The sequence below is a fragment of the Denticeps clupeoides genome, chromosome 9 (assembly GCF_900700375.1).
Source record: "Denticeps clupeoides chromosome 9, fDenClu1.1, whole genome shotgun sequence".
Classification (NCBI taxonomy): Eukaryota; Metazoa; Chordata; class Actinopteri; order Clupeiformes; family Denticipitidae; genus Denticeps; species Denticeps clupeoides.
In genome coordinates, this window is record NC_041715.1 from 446,919 (window position 1) to 465,625 (window position 18,707).

Below are 18,707 nucleotides of genomic sequence, written 5' to 3' on the forward strand. Positions count from 1 at the left end.
TTATTGCTTTTTGCAACATGCCACACTGTGACCTGATGATCTGTTGGTATTAAAATGGAACGTGTAATAATTACAATGAGCATTAAAATGATGGGATTGGGCTGTTCAGCTTGTGAAGTTTATTTGACTGCTGGTGTAGGTGCAGGCCCATCGTCTCCATTCCTTTTATGAGTGCGAGATGATTAAAATGCGGTGCGTAATAAACGTGCTTATTGCTCTCAAAATGAATTACTCTGGCAGGTCAGATAATTGAGTTAATGAAGGGGAGGTTAAAGTAATCTTCTCCGTATGGTGGTGTCTGTTCTACAAAGTCATCTGTGAGTGTGTAGCCTGGACACGTTCTTTCTACGACCAACAGGACAAAAAGAACAAAATGCAAACTGGATATATAATTTACATGGTCAGATATATCCTCCATGTTCATATAAAGGCCATTCTGCTTCTCAGCCCTGATCATTTTGCTTGTTCGTCTCTTTTATTATTAATAATATTATTTCGTTTTGATGTTGATAAGGCACTATGGGTTTAAAAGAAATTTGCCTCCCTTTTATATTTAGGGGGTAAAAACTGATTTTAATAAAGACGTAAATTAGAAATCGTTCGCTGTAATATTTTTCTCGGGTTTGCGTTATTTCCGCCTTCGCTTTTTTCGTCCCTCTTGTCCCTGCGCGCCACCCGTCGTTGCCATGGCGACGGTAAACTTTTCCCGAGTTTTCCAGTGAAACGCGCGGCAAGTAACGCGGTTACCGGCCGGAAAGTAGAAATCCTGCAGCTCCCACAGTTGGCAGTTGGCGCAAGAAAGGGACATAAACGTAATAACTTGTCCTGCTTATTGGAACGCCTGCTGCGGAGATGCTGGCTGACGTCCGGAGCAAGACCCCGAACTCCGGCCGCCTCTGGACGAAGGTAAATCCAGCCTCAGGTCGTCTCTGGACGAAGGTAAATCCAGCCTCAGGTCGTCTCTGGACGAAGGTAAATCCAGCCTCAGGTCGTCTCTGACATCATATTTCCGACATAATCATCATTTTTGGGGGTTTTATGCTCGACTTTTACTGCCCCCTGCTGGTGGAAATCCCTCCTGCTCTTCACACTGTCACACACTTCATCCCACAGACTGTGTAAAGTGTAAAGTTTGTCACATGTGATACACAGCAGCACAGCACACGGTGCACACAGTGAAATTTGTCCTCTGCATTTAACCATCACCCTGAGTGAGCAGTGGGCACCATGACAGGCGCCCGGGGAGCAGTGTGTGGGGACGGTGCTTTGCTCAGAAGTTGCAGTCGGATACTCCGGGAACTGAAGAAGGGTTCACGCCGTTTATTGTCACGTGTACGCGAGAAATTCAAGTTAAAAAGTTGTTATAAATGAATATGAACTGTACTCCAGTATGATGTGCGAGGAGAGAGTTTACTGAGGTGGAGTCTCAACATTACAACCGAGGTAGTTCAGGAGTCTGATGGCAGTGAAGAACCTGATGGTCTCCTGGCGAGCCCTGCAAATGGGGGGAGGAGCCTAAGATAAGAGTATGGGAAAGTTTGGGACGTCCTTGACAATTTGCAGCTGGTTAAACAAAGGTCAGTTGGAGGTGGCTTACTCCTCATTTTGAAGATAACAGTTATTTATCTTGAGATCATTAACAGAAATCGATTTCTGAAGCACACACAAATATTTCTTTTTTTGGGTCAGATTTCATATTTGTGCGCATGATCAGTAGTGATTCGAGGTGCCAGCTGGAACATCTCTGGACATCTCTCCAGCCCCCACAGGTCCGCGGGCGCAGCCGCTTCCTCGGGGTGGAGACGTGGGCCGAGCTGGTGTGGGAGAGCTGGGAGCTGGGCAGGGAGTTCACCAAGACCCTGACCCTGAAGAACGTCCACTGCAAGCTGCAGAAGCTCCACTTCAGACCCCCGGCGTCGAGGGCGTTCACCACGCTGTCTCCACAGACCATCACCCTGAGCCCGGGGACGTCGTTCGGCCTGCCGGTCACCTTCCGCCCCCTGGACCTGGTAATAAAAGCAGATGCTGACCAGACGAACGCCAGGGTCCATTTCTCACCCCGTTTACCTCCTGCTAACAGTGTGAACACCACGACAGCATCGAGTTCCAGAGCAGACAGGGCTCCTTCACCGTGTCTCTGAGGGCCTCCGTCCCACAACACGCCCTGCAGCTGCCCGAGGAGGTGTCTCTGCCCATCTGTGCCGTCCAGGGCACCACCCAGACCTCCTTCACCTTCCGCAACGCCAGGCAAGACATCTCAACCCCACCATGGTGTCCTCCACACTGCAGATTAACCGGAACCTTCTTTCACTTTCAGCACGATGGAGACGGGATTTCACTGGGAGGTGGGAGCTCCGTTCCGGCTGTCCCCCGAGAGCGGGGTGCTGGAACCGGGAGCGGAGTCCCGGGTTAACGTGTCCTTCAGGCCACAGGAGGCCAGGCCGTACCAGGAGGAAGCCAGCTGTGTGTTTGGGGACGGCGGCACGAACAGATGTGCTGTGCTTCTTCGGGGGATCTGTGGGTCACGTTCCTCAAGAAATGTTCTCCACGTAACATGCAGAGTCTGTAGAACGTGTCGTTCTGGTCTCCACAGCGAAGTACCCGCATCTGCAGATCAACGCCGCACCCACGGACCAGGGCTCCAGCCTGCTGCCGTTTGATGAGGTTCCTGTGGGAGGAACCAAGGAGAAGTTCTTCCACCTCCAGAACGTTTCATCCGTATTCAAAACGCTTTTGTTCATTAGACGTAAAAGTGATATTGTGACCTTATTTGACCTTTGGTTTGGGGTTGTCCTCTGTCAGGTCAGTGCGTCCTTCCGCCTGTCCTGGCTGCGGCGTCCTGCTCTGATGGAGCGCGTGTTCGGCTGCGAGCTGCGCGAGGGCCTGGTGTCCCCCGGCTCGTCTGTACGGGTTCCTGTGTCTTTTGCCCCTGTGGCGGTGGACACCTGCAGCGTGGACTATCTGTCCCTGTCCTGTCCTGGCGCGCCGGGCAGGCGGCTGCTGAAACTCACCGGCTCCGGTTGTGGTCAGTAGCCGCGATCAGTCTCTGTTGCGTGGACCTCGGCGCACGCAGACAGCGTCTCCGTCTCTGTGCAGGCCCCGCCGTGTCCCTCGGCGCGTCCGTGGTGGACTTCGGCCGCGTGGACGAGGGCCAGGGGGCGGAGCGCTCGGTCCGGCTCACGAACTCCGGCACGGCGGAGGCGCACTACCAGTTCGACGTGGGCACCGACGGGCACAGCGTCTTCGTCCTGGACCGTCCCTGCGGCACGGTGCCCGCCCACGGCAGCACCGCCCTCCGGCTGCACTTCCGCCCGCGCCACCCCGTCACCCACCACCGCCGGGTCGCCTGCGTCCTGCTGCACCAGGTCGGCGCCCGCAGGGACAGCTCGAGCGCCGGTCGGCCGCTTCGTTGTTCAACGTGTAAAAATGTCCCCCGAAGGACCCGCTGTTCCTGGATTTGATTGGCACCTGTCACTCAGAGCACCTGAAGCCGGCGGCGCTGGCGCCGAGACACCTGCGGGTTTACCAGCTGCACCTGCGGCGGGGGCTGACCTGCTACCCGCCCAACATCCTCGGCGCCATGCTGGCGAAGAACAAGCTGCGGCGGGACGAGGACGGAGCCCTCGCGCTGCCGGAGGTCACATGGGACATCTTCATGTTAATTAAACGTGACGCATGATGAACGTAGGAATATGCAGAAATTCTTCTCTTTATCTGCAGGGCTTTGACGAAGACAGCGCCGCAGCAGACATGTCCCGCATGGAGGAATACTTCCAGCAGATGGCAGGAGAAGACGTCCCGAGCTCCACCCGCTGCCACGTCACAGCGGCGCCCTCCGAACTGCTCTTCTACCAGGGCCCCGCCTCCCAATCTGTCACCGTCACCAACCACACCAAGGGGAGAGTGTGTCTCCTGTGGACCTCCGAGCCAAAGTCCCCGTTCTCCGTCAGCCCGTCCAGCGGCGAGCTGGGACCCCTGAAGACCACGGCCTTCAGAGTGACCTACTGCCCCCCAGAGGCCAACGGCTTCCATGCTGCGCAGCTGGAGTGCTTCGCGCTCTATACGGTAGGAGACACACCATCATCATCATCATCAGCAGCAGCAGCTTGGTTAGATGGCCATCAAGTCCTCAGCATATGAAGGTGTCGAGGTTTTATCCTGAATAACCATGTTCTGCAGATTCTGAGGGACCACCGGCAGACAGGTGACAGTGTGCTGTCCCCGCCCTGGTGTGTGACAGTGAGGGTGAGCGGCCATTCCTTCCAGCCCGGCAGAGAGCACTTCGTGCCGCGGTACCGCCTGCTGCAGCCTCACGTGGTCAGTTGGACTTTGTCTTACTGTCCAGTGGAACTACTGCGCATATGGTCTTATGCTGGCTGCGACGGTTCTAGGTGTTTCCTGCGGTTCCGCTGGTGTCGTACCGCACGGTTCTCCTGCAGAACACGGGCGACCTGCCTCTCCTCTTCAGGCTGGACCCTCAGCAGTGTCCTCTGGTGACCGTGCTGCCGGCCAGTGGGCTGGTTCTACCCGGATCCCACCAGGTCCTGACGCTCAGGTCCACTCCCTCTGAGACCCGGAGCTCCAGCCTCACCCTCACCCTCACACTGCAGCTCAACGGCAGCACCAAACACACCCAGGTACACGCAGCAAGGTTACCACGGTAACGCCGCCGTGAATGGACAGTAATGGTGCGTGTGTGTGTGTGTCAGGATCTGACTGTGGTGAGCGTGGCCGAGAGACCACGGGTGTGTGTGGAAGGGGACGGGTGTGTGGTCTTTAAACCAACAGGGGTGGGCAGCAGCTCCCGCAGGTGCATCGGCCTGAGGAACATGAGCCGCTTCCCGCTGAACTTCCACTGGAGGGTCTGTGGTCCTGACAAGAACGTCCTGTCCGTAGAACCCAGTTCCGGCACCCTGCACCCCAATGACACCATGGTGACATTTATATAAATACCCATAATATTCACACTTTCAAATCTGTATGGTGTGTCCACCCAAAATGAGGCTGTCTATGGTCCTGCAGTGGCTAGAAATGGAGATAGGTGTAAAGAAGGTGTCGGATCTGGAATTTGTCCCTGTGTCACTGTTTCAGGTGCAGACATGGGTCTTCTGTCCTGGTGAGGAGATGGAGTATAACATGAAGCCTCGTCTCTCCTTCTGGCCAGCCCAGTCCCCTGATTGGAAGAGGTCCCGCCTCTCGCTAAAAGCAGTGGGCGTGGCCTCCAAGGGCTCCATTCAGGTGCGCAGGAGTCCCTCGCGTGTGTGAAATGTTGCACGTTTATTGACGTGTGTGTTTCCCCAGACTGACACCTCCACTGTCCACCTGGGCGTGTTGCTGGTTGGCAGCTGTAAGTCCTTTGAGATTCCAGTCCTCAACAAAGATGCCTGTTCTGTCAGCTTCAGCCTCACAGTGGAGCAAAGCCTCATGGACCCTGATCTTCCTCGGAAGGGGGACCAAGAGCCGCTCGGTAAGAAAGGACGTGCGTGGAGACAAGTTGAACCCGCACCAGGTCCATACCCATCTTCTGTCTCGTTCTGTCTCTCGTGCAGTCTTGGACTTGGATCCTTCCAGTGGGACCATTCCTGCCCAGTCCTGTATGATGGTCCGTGGCACAGTTAAACCAGCAGGCCGCGCCGACTACTGCTGGACCGTCCGCTACCAGATCCTCAGCTCCTCTGGTACTTTACAGCACCCCCGCTTGGGGTAGTCCTGGTTTAGTTTTGTTGTCACATCCATCTCCTGTCCCTGTTCTTGCAGGCTCCGCCCCCGGGGAGTGGCAGGTTCTGTGCCAGGTGCGAGGGCAGGGCGTGTTCCCCACTCTGGAGGTGACTGATGCCCGGAGCGGCGGCAGTGTGGAGAGGCTGAGTAAGATGACGCTGTGGTCTCTCTTCTCTCTGGATGCACTAAATGCCCACCTGCGCCAAGACCCCGCCCCGTGTGAGCTCACCAACGGGGTGCCACCCAGATTCAGGCTGCGTCGCTGCCCGTCTGCCTTCACTTCAGCCATTTTGGACTTTAACTTCAGTGCGGCTCCTCTGGGATCAGGCCCATCCTTCGTCTTCCTTATGTTCCAGAACACCGGCAGCCTCCCTGTGGAGTGGTGAGGAGTGTCCTGATGTGTGTGTGTGTGTGTGTGTGTGTTTACTTGCATTTGTGTTTTTCGTGTCCAGGTCCTTTCTATTCCCAGAGGACCAGGAGATAGAACTGGAGTACTGGGCAGAGAGTGGGGAGTTCACCTCCACAGAGCTGCATCAGCTGAAGATGCAGGACCAGCAGCTTTTCTCGGTCTCGCCCGGTTCAGGCAGGCTGCAGCCTGACCAGCAGAGGGCAGTGCAGCTCACCTACAGGTCTGTTCTCTCTTTTACGTTGCTTAGTGCCAGCTTGGTGGCTGTCTACTAATCCCTGAGAGGTTTCTTGTGGCCCAGGCATGACTTCACCGGAACTCACCGCCTGCCAGTCCAGCTGAAGCTTTCCCACGGCAGAGAAATCCTGGTGAGCCCTGCGGGAAACTCATGAGGAACCCATTACATCATGCATTAAATTCTCACCCCACTTACTACCATCATGTCCCTGAGCAGGACACTTAACCCTGAGTGTCTCCAGGGGGACTGTCCCTGTAACTACTGATTATAAGGTGCTCTGGATAAGGGCGTCAAATGTAAATTTAAAACCAAGCATGTGAACCAGATGCCAAACTTTACTGAATGTAATAATTTAACAAGAGTTAGATTTCTATATATCTGTTTCACGCAATATGTCAGTTACAACTCACAGTTGTGGCGTCTTTTCACAGCTGAACTTCGAGGGAGTGACTGTGGACAGGGACATGCTCTACCTGCACTACGCTTCCAGCAGCCACACCTTCGCTCCTGTTCCCATCGGAGGATTTAACCCCCCGAAACAGGTCTGCAGCAGTCTCCCCTGCCCCCATATTCCATGTGGTCCCTGCGTGATTCATCTAGTCCTGGTGATGTGTCCCTGGTCCAGGTGTATGAACTGTACAACGGCGGCGCCCTGCCGCTCACGTACCACGTTGACACTGGGCCCCTGGAGCAGCTGACAGCAGAGAACTTCGGCCACCCCGTCCTGACCTGCCTAAACCCCCATGGGGAGGTGGAGCCTGGGCACGCTGCCCTGATGGAGTGGCTCTTCTCTCCCCTGGAGGCCAAAACCTACAGCGTGAGTTTCTCACTGCGCCATGTGCCTGCGTGCATTACGAATGAAAAATGTCCCATTCTGTAACTGTAAAAAGGGTTTGGCTCTGCTGACAGGTGGACGTCCCCATTTCGGTGTTGGAGGGTGACACCATGTTGGTGCGATTTGAGGGTTGTGGCATGGACATCAGAGACCAAGAGAGACCCGTCCCCATCCAGCCTGGGCCCATCAGCATGCCCTGCACTCAGAGAGTACCTTTACCTGGACAGGTGAGAGACATATCACGTAATACCTGACCCTCACCCAAACAAACCCAGACGACATCCACCAGAAATATCTCCAGGTGGTGTTCCTCTCGGAGGACAGGGTTTGTCTGGGGGACATCCCAGTTTGCTCTTGCAGCACCCGCATCCTCTTCATCACCAACGTCTCCATGGCGGACAGGGTGCTCTTCACGTGGACCGTGGCGGACGAGGTAGAGCATGTGATGGTGAGCGAGCGTGCTTGTGTGGCTCAGCGTGTGTGTTTGACCCCGCCCCTTTGTCCGCAGGCGGTGCGGATTGTTCCGGAGCGCGGCTGCCTGGCAGCCGGGCAGTCGGCCCTGTTGGTCCTCTCTCTGTGCGCCTCCGGCAGGCCCTCCTTCTACCAGCTGGACCTCATCTGTGAGGTGAGAGCCGCACCCACACTGCTGAAGCAGTACCAGGCAAAAAGATCCATATTTCCAATCCTGTGGTACAGGTCACCCTGGCAGCGGCCCTGGCACGACACCACTCCGCCCTGCTGAGGTGGGAGGAGGAGCAGGAGAGGCGTCAGGAGGAGTTCACCATCACCGACCTCAGTGCCACACCGACCCCACTGGCACATCACCGGCCTCAGGTCAGCGCCAGAGAGCTTGCTCCACCCCCATAATAACACATCTCACTTCATGCCATGTGGCTGAACCCTGTTTTCCTTGGAGCAGAGCGCTGTAGTCTCAGAACACAAAGCGGGTGCCATTTTCAGAACGTATAAGGTACGGAACTTTATTACACCGAGGGTTGCTGCAACAAAGGTGTCCACGCAAACCTAGTGGTTCTCCACATCGCTTTCTTGCAGACACTTCCTCCCATTCGCAGCAGCAGTCGGGCAGAACGCCGAGCCCGGAGCAGGAGAGGCGGGGCGCGGGTGTGGATGAGGCCGGAGGCGCCCAGACCAATGCTGCTCCACCTGGGCCTCACCGCCCGTTCACACTCCCTGCTGGAGTTCCAGGCCTCCTTCCCCTCACAGGTCAACAAGCACACCGTCCTGAGGTAATGCACATCGTCCACAGAGACTCGTCATATCAATGCAAAAATAGCTGATTCATCATAAACAAGCATACTGTAAAAACGTGGGAAAAGCTGGGAAGACGTGTCAATTAGGCGGATAAATGAACAAATTGAAAATACGGTAAATTCTGGACCGTATTTAGGGTGCACCTGTATATAAGCCGCACATACAAATTTTTAAATGTAAAAGACATTGTACATAAATAAGCCACAGTTGTCTATAAGCAGCAGGTGTCCCAGTTGAAACATGAAATATTAACGTTAACAACTTTTTTTTTTCAGAACAGTGCTTTTATCAGTGCTTTCCATATAATGTGACTTCCAAAAACTTGCAGTTTTCAAAGCGTGTGAAAACGTAGCGTCTTATTTGCTGGAATTTATGATATACAACCAAGCCAGCAGGAAGTACAGATGATCATGTTTAGTAAAGTACGTCAAAAATTCATCACAGTAATTCCGTATTCCCCTAGTTTCCTAGTTTAATAAAGTACCACAAAAAATCATCACAGTAATTCCGTATTCTCCTAGTTTATAAGTTTTAAAAAAAATTGCCACAAAACTTCAGCACAGTAATTCCGTATTCTCCTAGTTTATAAGTTTAATAAAGTACCACAAAACTTCAGCACAGTAATTCCGTATTCTCCTAGTTTTCTAGTTTAATAAAATACCGCAAAACTTCATCACGATAATTCCGTATTCTCCTAGTTTTCTAGTTTAATAAAATACCGCAAAACTTCATCACAGTAATTCAGTATTCTCCTAGTTTCCTAGTTTAATAAAGTACCGCAAAACTTCATCACAGTAATTCCGTATTCTCCTAGTTTCCTAGTTTAAAAAAGTACCACAAAACTTCATCACAGTAGTTCTGTATTCTCCTAGTTTCCTAGTTTAATAAAGTACCACAAAACTTCAGCACAGTAATTCCGTATTTTCCTAGTTTATAAGTTTAATAAAGTACTGCAAAACTTCATCACAGTAATTCCGTACTGTCCTAGTTTCCTAGTTTAATAAAGTACCACAAAACTTCATCACGATAATTCCGTATTCTCCTAGTTTCCTAGTTTAATAAAGTACCACAAAACTTCATCACGATAATTCCGTATTCTCCTAGTTTCCTAGTTTAATAAAGTACCACAAAACTTCAGCACAGTAATTCCGTACTGTCCTAGTTTTCTAGTTTAATAAAGTACCACAAAACCTCAGCACAGTAATTCCGTATTCTCCTAGTTTCCTGGTTTAATAAAGTACCGCAAAACTTCATCACAGTAATTCCGTATTCTCCTAGTTTCCTAGTTTAATAAAGTACCACAAATCTTCAGCACAGTAATTCCGTATTCTCCTAGTTTCCTAGTTTAATAAAGTACCGCAAAACTTCATCACAGTAATTCCGTATTCTCCTAGTTTCCTAGTTTAATAAACTACCACAAAACTTCAGCACGATAATTCCGTATTCTCCTAGTTTTCTAGTTTAATAAAGTACCACAAAACTTCATTACAGTAATTCCGTATTCTCCTACTTTCCTAGTTTAATAAAGTACCACAAAACTTCAGCACAGTAATTCCGTACTGTCCTAGTTTTCTAGTTTAATAAAGTACCACAAAACCTCAGCACAGTAATTCCGTATTCTCCTAGTTTCCTAGTTTAATAAAGTACCGCAAAACTTCATCACAGTAATTCCGTATTCTCCTAGTTTCCTAGTTTAATAAAGTACCACAAATCTTCAGCACAGTAATTCCGTATTCTCCTAGTTTCCTAGTTTAATAAAGTACCGCAAAACTTCATCACAGTAATTCCGTATTCTCCTAGTTTCCTAGTTTAATAAACTACCACAAAACTTCAGCACGATAATTCCGTATTCTCCTAGTTTTCTAGTTTAATAAAGTACCACAAAACTTCATTACAGTAATTCCGTATTCTCCTACTTTCCTAGTTTAATAAAGTACCACAAAACTTCAGTACAGTAATTCCGTATTCTGCTAGTTTTCCAGTTTAATAAAGTACCGCAAAACTTCATCACGGTAATTCCGTATTCTCCTAGTTTCCTAGTTTAATAAAGTACCACAAAACTTCAGTACAGTAATTCCGTATTCTCCTAGTTTCCTAGTTTAATAAAGTACCACAAAACTTCATCACGATAACTCCATATTCTCCTAGTTTTCTAGTTTAATAAAGTACCACAAAACTTCATTACAGTAATTTCGTATTCTCCTAGTTTTCTAGTTTAATAAAGTACCACAAAACTTCAGTACAGTAATTCCGTATTCTGCTAGTTTTCCAGTTTAATAAAGTACCACAAAACTTCAGTACAGTAATTCCGTATTCTGCTAGTTTTCCAGTTTAATAAAGTACCGCAAAACTTCATCACGGTAATTCCGTATTCTCCTAGTTTCCTAGTTTAATAAACTACCACAAAACTTCAGCACGATAATTCCGTATTCTCCTAGTTTTCTAGTTTAATAAAGTACCACAAAACTTCATTACAGTAATTCCGTATTCTCCTACTTTCCTAGTTTAATAAAGTACCACAAAACTTCAGTACAGTAATTCCGTATTCTGCTAGTTTTCCAGTTTAATAAAGTACCGCAAAACTTCATCACGGTAATTCCGTATTCTCCTAGTTTCCTAGTTTAATAAAGTACCACAAAACTTCAGTACAGTAATTCCGTATTCTCCTAGTTTCCTAGTTTAATAAAGTACCACAAAACTTCATCACGATAACTCCATATTCTCCTAGTTTTCTAGTTTAATAAAGTACCACAAAACTTCATTACAGTAATTTCGTATTCTCCTAGTTTTCTAGTTTAATAAAGTACCACAAAACTTCAGTACAGTAATTCCGTATTCTGCTAGTTTTCCAGTTTAATAAAGTACCACAAAACTTCAGTACAGTAATTCCGTATTCTGCTAGTTTTCCAGTTTAATAAAGTACCGCAAAACTTCATCACGGTAATTCCGTATTCTCCTAGTTTCCTAGTTTAATAAAGTACCACAAAACTTCATCACGATAACTCCATATTCTCCTAGTTTCCTAGTTTAATAGAGTACCACAAATCTTCAGCACAGTAATTCCGTATTCTCCTAGTTTTCTAGTTTAATAAAGTACCGCAAAACTTCATCACAGTAATTCCGTATTCTCCTAGTTTCCTAGTTTAATAAAGTACGACAAAACTTCAGTACAGTAATTCCGTATTCTGCTAGTTTTCCAGTTTAATAAAGTACCGCAAAACTTCATCACGGTAATTCCGTATTCTCCTAGTTTCCTAGTTTAATAAAGTACCACAAAACTTCAGTACAGTAATTCCGTATTCTCCTAGTTTCCTAGTTTAATAAAGTACCACAAAACTTCATCACGATAACTCCATATTCTCCTAGTTTTCTAGTTTAATAAAGTACCACAAAACTTCATTACAGTAATTTCGTATTCTCCTAGTTTTCTAGTTTAATAAAGTACCACAAAACTTCAGTACAGTAATTCCGTATTCTGCTAGTTTTCCAGTTTAATAAAGTACCACAAAACTTCAGTACAGTAATTCCGTATTCTGCTAGTTTTCCAGTTTAATAAAGTACCGCAAAACTTCATCACGGTAATTCCGTATTCTCCTAGTTTCCTAGTTTAATAAAGTACCACAAAACTTCATCACGATAACTCCATATTCTCCTAGTTTCCTAGTTTAATAGAGTACCACAAATCTTCAGCACAGTAATTCCGTATTCTCCTAGTTTTCTAGTTTAATAAAGTACCGCAAAACTTCATCACAGTAATTCCGTATTCTCCTAGTTTCCTAGTTTAATAAAGTACGACAAAACTTCAGTACAGTAATTCCGTATTCTGCTAGTTTTCCAGTTTAAAAAAGTACCACAAAACTTCATCGTATTCTGCTAGTTTTCTAGTCACCTTCCATTTCTGTCGTAAGGTTCAGGGTTACCCTGCCACCCACATTCTGTCCTGCTGCTCTCTTCTTTCTGCACCAGACCTTTAAAGCATCGTTGCATTGTTCCTGCTGCATGCCTTTGTAATCGGGTTTGGGGGCCACAACTAGGCAGTACTGTCAGAAACACTCCGCTGTCTTGGCAACACAGATTTGCTTGAGTAAAGATAAATTCTTTTCCTTCTCGTAACTGTCCCTGTAGGTCACTGCAGTCCGGAACTGAGGCAGCTGATGTTCCGACAGCGACGCTGTTCAAAGACTTACCCCCACATGTCCCAGAAAGGGACATCATCACAGACACAATCACCTCCATAATAAGGCAAACACACATGCAATATATTACACTTAAAATATCATAGACAACAACTGGGTTTTGGTGATTTGAATCTTCTTCTACAGGAGTCTGCTGGAGGACCCCCAGTTCCAGCAGACCCTTCTACAGGAAGACAATGAGCCTGTGCCCTTCTTCATCCAGCTGGGCCCTCCTCATGCCCCACCGTCCCACTCCCCACAACCTGTGATCCCTGGGACCAGCCCTGCAGGTCTGGAGATGTCCCAGAGTGGAGCTCCGTGCAGAACTACTGGGACTGGGGTGAAACCAGAGATCCCAGAGTGCAGGGACGTCCATAAAGCTGCGGTTCAGGAGAACATACGCAGGTGAGGGGCGTCTGGAGGAGAGAAACTGGGGTAACTGTGTCTGGTGTATGTGACGTACTTGTCGATTGCACATTTTCCCGCTCAGGTTGCCCGAGTTAGGTGAGCTTGTTGAGGACATCTTGCTCAACACCCTGCAGAACCTGATGACGGAGGCGTTTCTGGGGGAGATGGTCCTGACAGCGCAACCTCGCATCATCACCCTGCCGCCTTCCAGAAGCAGGTCAGCCGTGCTGTTTCTCATCAGGAGGAACTTCGATGCAGAGCCCGAAATCACAGACGGCCTTTTTTCCAGGAGGAGTTTATCCGGGCGATCCAGCAGCCAGCCTGAAGCCGAGCGAGGCAGGGAGTCTCCAGAAGATGAAAAGTGACGCGTCTGCTGCACAGTTTTATACCATAAACGTGTTGCCTGAGGCGCTCATTCCGCCTGATGTACCGGAAAATAAATATTTTATTCCACAGTTTTACGATTGTTGCTGCATTTCATTTCTACTCATAATAATAGATAATAAGTCAGCTCAAATGAACACTGTGCATCTTCAAACGAGTAACAATAATTATGATGAACTGATAACATGGGGTGGTAGTAGCCTAGTGGGTAACACACTCGCCTCTGAACCAGAAGACCCAGGTTCAAATCCCACTAACTTCCAACTGTGTCCCTGAGCAGGACACTTAACCCTGAGTGTCTCCAGGGGGGGACTGTCCCTGTAACTACTGATTGTAAGCCGCTCTGGATAAGTGCGTCTGATAAATGCTGTAAATGTAAATGTAAATAACATGATTTATGGAAATGCTGAATACGCCTATAACTTTAAAAAATATTTATTCTGTCACAACTAATATTTAAAAAATAAACCAATCAAACCTGCTGTAATCGTCTTTTTTTACATTACCGCGATGCTCGAATATTAGGTGTGACGGTCACGCGCGTCGCAGCCGTCACGTGTGCGCGTACGCGCGCGTAGTCAGACGTCCGGCGCGCGCCCGCGTCTCGGCTGATCGCGCGGAGCAGCGCGAGCGTCGGCGCGTCAGATGGGCGCGTTTTACACCTGCTGCTGGCGGGACCGCGCTCAGCGCGCGCACGAGAGGCGCGTCATTCTCAGGTAAGCTGCGCATGCGCCCAGACATTTACATTTACATCATTTACCAGACGCTCTTATCAAGAGCGACTTACAGTCAGTAGTTACAGGGACAGTCCCCCCCTGGAGACACTCAGGGTTAAGTGTCCTGCTCAGGGACACAATGGTAGTAAGTGGGATTCGAACCTGGGTCTTCTGGTTCATAGGCGAGTGTGTTACCCGCTAGGCTACTACCAGCAACGGTCTTCTTCATGACTGCTCTGCAAAATAGTCTTTGTGTTTGGGGTGTGTGTGTGTGTATGTAGAGTCTGTGTGTGTGTGTGGATGTGTGTGTGCATGTAGAGTCTGTGTGTGTGTGTGTGTAGAGTCTGTGTGTGGGGGGGTGTATGTAGAGTGTGTGGGGTGTGTGTGTAGAGTCTGTGTGTGTGTGTGGTGTGTGTGTTTGCTTTGTATGTGTGTGTGTGTGGGGGGGGGGTGTATGTAGAGTGTGTGGGGTGTGTGTGTGTGTTTGGGTTGTGTGGGGTGTGTGTGTGTGTTTGGGTTGTGCGTGTGGATGTGTGTGTGTATGTAGAGTCTGTGTGTGTGTGTGTGTAGAGTCTGTGTGTGGGGGGGTGTGTGTGTGTATATGTAGAGTCTGTGTGTCTGGGGGGGTGTATGTAGAGTGTGTGGGGTGTGTGTGTGTGTTTGGGTTGTGTGTGTGGATGTGTGTGTGTATATGTAGAGTCTGTGTGTCTGAGGGGGTGTATGTAGAGTGTGTGGGCGGTGTGTGTGGTGTGTGTGTTTGCTTTGTATGTGTGTGCGTGTGGGGGGGGTGTATGTAGAGTGTGTGGGGTGTGTGTGTGTGTGTTTGGGTTGTGTGGGGTGTGTGTGTGTGTTTGGGTTGTGTGTGTGGATGTGTGTGTGCATGTAGAGTCTGTGTGTGTGTGTGTGTGTGTAGAGTCTGTGTGTGGGGGGGTGTATGTAGAATGTGTGGGGTGTGTGTGTTTGGGTTGTGTGTGTGGATGTGTGTGTGTATATGTAGAGTCTGTGTGTCTGGGGGGGTGTATGTAGAGTGTGTGGGGTGTGTGTGTGTGTGTTTGGGTTGTGTGTGTGTGTATGTAGAGTGTGTGGTGTGTGTGTGTGTGTGTGTGTATGAGAACCGGAGGAAATGTTTCCGTGCCCTCTGACCTTCAGGCCCAGAGTGAGTGGAGGGCGGCGAGTCCGGGTCGACGGTTCCTGGGCCGAGCTGAACCAGGACCCGTCCTGGAGCTGCCAGCACACCGAGCCAGAGGACGATGGAGATCTGCTCACCTTCATCACGATGAGGAACCAAGCCGACAAAGACACCGAGGTAGAAACCACGAAGGATTCCGTTATAAAGCGGGTTCACGAGGAAATGAAAGGAGTCTGACTTGATTTAAAAACGGGTCGCCAGTGGGCCGCATGAGCTGCTCCTGATTATGCTCATTAGGTGGGTCTGCGAAGGTCCGATAATTCACTTGCAGGAAGCCCCAAAGCTTTATCACTCGTTCAACGGAACAGCGAACGTTGGAAACGTTCTTATTTATAATTCTCGTGTGTTCGCATGTTTTGTCGTGTTTCTGTTTGGGTCCAGAACGTCCAAAACGGCGTTTTGTCTCATGTGTAAATACGTCTACCTGCCTGGTATCCCGGCACCTTTTCTTTCAAAGTTATATATATCATTTCATAAAATTAGGAATTTAAATAAACACTAAAATCTTAAATTAAAGTTGGATTAAAGAGACTCGTTGTAAGACGCTCCCTGTGACGTACGTCTGTATTCTGAACCAGGAGATACTACCGTACTACCATGGTGTCCCTGAGCAGGACACTGAACCCTGAGTGTCTCCAGGTGGGGACTGTCCCTGTCACTACTGGATAAGGACGTCTGGTAAATACTGTAAATATAGATAATACACGGCCGCCCTGATGTGGGACCTGGTGGGCGTATCTTACCGTCATGCTTATTAATCCATTTCTTTTTTTATATTAGACCCAGTCCGGAGTTGTAAACTCCGCCCTCTCGCCTCGGATCCTCGTTTCTGGGGGCCAGTAGCTATTCTCACTATGATTATTACTGAAGAACTGAACTCTCTCGTCTAATTAATAGAAGAATCACACCGAAGTGTTAATAGACGTGTTAATAATGTGATTATTAGCCGTTTTTACTACACAACATAAATAACAGCATAAATGGGCGGCGGGCGGGGTACCCACACACACGTACGGACATTTCACAGTCACCACGGCACCTCCGGGTGGTTCTGAAGATGCGTTGTGTGCTTTTTACTGCCTGCAGGAGTGGGAGAAGCTGAACTACGACATCCACTCCCTGAGGTGCGCCCGGCGCGAGGTCAGCGCCCGCTGGAGGAAGATCCTGCTGCTGCTGGGTGAGCTGGACTCCGTCCCTCCGGGGTGACCGGTGTTCATCACTGATGGTCCCGTCCCCCCACACGGCTGCCTGCTCACCCAGGGTGATGTACAGAGGACACGCCATCAGAGTTTCATGTGTCCTGCTCCGTTAGCGCTCACGCTACATGCGAACTCCGCCCGAGTCCAACGGAACCGTGCTGTGCCACACCTCTCCCAAGTGGGCCAGAGACGGCGAAACGAACCGAGCCCGGTTCACACTGCCTCAATTACAGTCAGTAGTGACAGGGACAGTCCCCTCCTGGAGACACTCAGGGTTAAGTGTGTTGCACAGGGACACGATGGTAGTAAGTGGGGTTTGAACCTGGGTCTTCTGGTTCATAGGCGACTGTGTTACCCCCTAGGCTACTACCACCCAGTAGATACAGGGACAGTCCCCCCCTGGAGACACTCAGGGTTAAGTGTGTTGCACAGGGACACGATGGTAGTAAGTGGGGTTTGAACCTGTGTCTTCTGGTTCACAGGCGAGTGTTTTAACCACCAGCCTCTTTCCGTGGAGATTATAATTTTAATACCTGGTGCCAAAAGAGCCGAGTCCAGACGGTCTCATGCTGGAAGTGTCCCACACAATCCCACCATTCATTCACTTCCCTCCGCCAACCAGCAGTCACATGACCTCTGGTCACACGGCCGCATCAGTCAAATTGTGTTTCATGCTGCAGGCTACCAGCGGGAGGCCGACTCCCTGCTCGCCGTGAACAGGCAGGCCAGCCTGCGGCACCCCGAGAACCTGGACCGGGCCGGGGAGCTCCTGCGCGTCCTGTGGGAGGAGTCCGGCCTCTTCCCACGTGCCGCCGACCCCGGCCAGAGATACCTCTTCGTCATGGTAACCACGCTTGCACCCACGGGGAGGAATCGGCGCGGCTCTGAAGGAGGGGATTGTTCCGCTGGTCATGCCAGGAATGTGGTAGATGCCGTGACCATTCCCTCTTTCTCCCGCCCAGGACCGCTTGGTGTCTCTGGACAGCGCAGAGGACTTCGTCCGACTGGCAAAGGAGAAATACCCAAAGACATGAGGGAAAAGACGCAGGGTCCCCCGTCCCGCAGGGGCCGCTCCGGCTCCATCGTACCACCAGCTGTTATTAATACAAGCTGAGACACCCCACTTATTTCTTCCGTGAACCACAAAGGGCCGCGCCTTCTTTACATTTCACTCGCTCCAACATTTATTGCTCGTATAAAATTATTATAGTTTTTATTAGACTCATTGTAACCAATAGTAGCTTGATTTCAGGCAACAGAAGTTATGTTATAAATTAAATCTTCCCCTTATAACTAATTATACATTTTACTATGCATTATACTTGTAATTATACTGTACATTCGTTTTTACTCATTAAATGCACAAAAAAGAAAAAAAGTGTAACGAACTTCCTGCCTGTGACCAGCAGAGAGCAGCAGACTGTTCCGGATCCACGTCCGGAGTTCACCGTGAGGGTCCTTTACCCCTGGAACCTCCGTATAGTGGGGGTCACAGGCTGCTTCTGCTCAGTAATCATCTCCGCGCGGTAACGGCCTTCGGCTGCTTATAGTGACCTACATAACGTTCTCTCCCCGGAACGTTCTTAAGGAAACAGATGTGGAACCGTCTGGTGCGGGAAAAGGGGGGTTTATTACAGACTGGATTTCAACCAGTCTGCAGCTTGTATTCATTATGTCAGGCTGAGAGAGAGCGAGTGTGTGTGTGCGAGAGAGAGCAAGTGTGTGTGTGTGAGACAGAGCGAGTGTGTGTGAGTGTGTGAGAGAGAGAGAGTGACTGTGTGTGTGTAAGAGAGAGAAAGATTGTGTGTGTGTTTGTGTGAGAGAGAGTGTGTGTGTGTATGTGTGTGAGTGTGTGTGTGTAAGAGAGAGAAAGAGTGTGTGTGTGTGTGAGAGTGAGTGTGTGTGTGAGAGAGAGAGTATGTGTGTGTGAGAGAGAGTGTGTGTGTGTGTGTGTGGTGTGTGAGAGAGAGTGTGTGTGTGTGTGTGTGAGAGAGAGAGTGTGTGTATGTGTGTGAGTGTGTGTGTGTAAGAGAGAGAAAGAGTGTGTGTGTGTGTGTGTGAGAGTGAGTGTGTGTGTGAGAGAGAGAGTATGTGTGTGTGTGAGAGAGAGCGAGTGTGTGTGTGTGAGAGAGAGTGTGTGTGTGTGTGTGTGTGTGTGTGAGAGAGA

The 18,707-nt window shown here is 49.4% G+C and overlaps 2 protein-coding genes across 4 annotated transcripts; both read left to right on the forward strand.

The window, feature by feature from the left end:
- The first annotated feature begins 699 nt into the window (after positions 1 to 699).
- On the forward strand, positions 700 to 13,652 carry cfap65 (cilia and flagella associated protein 65). Of its 3 annotated transcripts, XM_028991215.1 has the most exons (30): positions 700 to 906; positions 1,761 to 2,009; positions 2,081 to 2,247; positions 2,318 to 2,517; positions 2,594 to 2,718; positions 2,803 to 3,025; positions 3,097 to 3,365; positions 3,440 to 3,637; positions 3,721 to 4,065; positions 4,180 to 4,317; positions 4,392 to 4,637; positions 4,710 to 4,934; positions 5,092 to 5,238; positions 5,302 to 5,467; positions 5,550 to 5,678; positions 5,758 to 6,100; positions 6,171 to 6,347; positions 6,426 to 6,492; positions 6,794 to 6,904; positions 6,988 to 7,179; positions 7,272 to 7,424; positions 7,499 to 7,630; positions 7,706 to 7,822; positions 7,894 to 8,031; positions 8,117 to 8,167; positions 8,251 to 8,444; positions 12,595 to 12,711; positions 12,792 to 13,049; positions 13,135 to 13,269; positions 13,342 to 13,652. In XM_028991215.1, exons 1-30 carry the CDS (start codon positions 853 to 855, stop codon positions 13,415 to 13,417), a joined length of 5,142 nt encoding a protein of 1,713 aa, XP_028847048.1. In that variant the 5' UTR covers positions 700 to 852; the 3' UTR covers positions 13,418 to 13,652. The 3 variants fall into 3 exon arrangements, with proteins under 3 accessions (XP_028847048.1, XP_028847046.1, XP_028847047.1); XM_028991213.1 differs by having other exon boundaries at positions 2,594 to 3,025; XM_028991214.1 differs by having other exon boundaries at positions 2,594 to 3,025; positions 5,758 to 6,097.
- Positions 13,653 to 14,020: 368 nt separating this feature from the next.
- LOC114797201 (melanoregulin) lies at positions 14,021 to 18,305 on the forward strand. Its single transcript, XM_028991928.1, has 5 exons — positions 14,021 to 14,152; positions 15,302 to 15,458; positions 16,428 to 16,518; positions 17,221 to 17,384; positions 17,503 to 18,305. The coding sequence occupies exons 1-5, from the start codon at positions 14,082 to 14,084 to the stop codon at positions 17,572 to 17,574; spliced, it is 555 nt and encodes a 184-aa protein (XP_028847761.1). The 5' UTR covers positions 14,021 to 14,081; the 3' UTR covers positions 17,575 to 18,305.
- Positions 18,306 to 18,707: the final 402 nt, after the last annotated feature.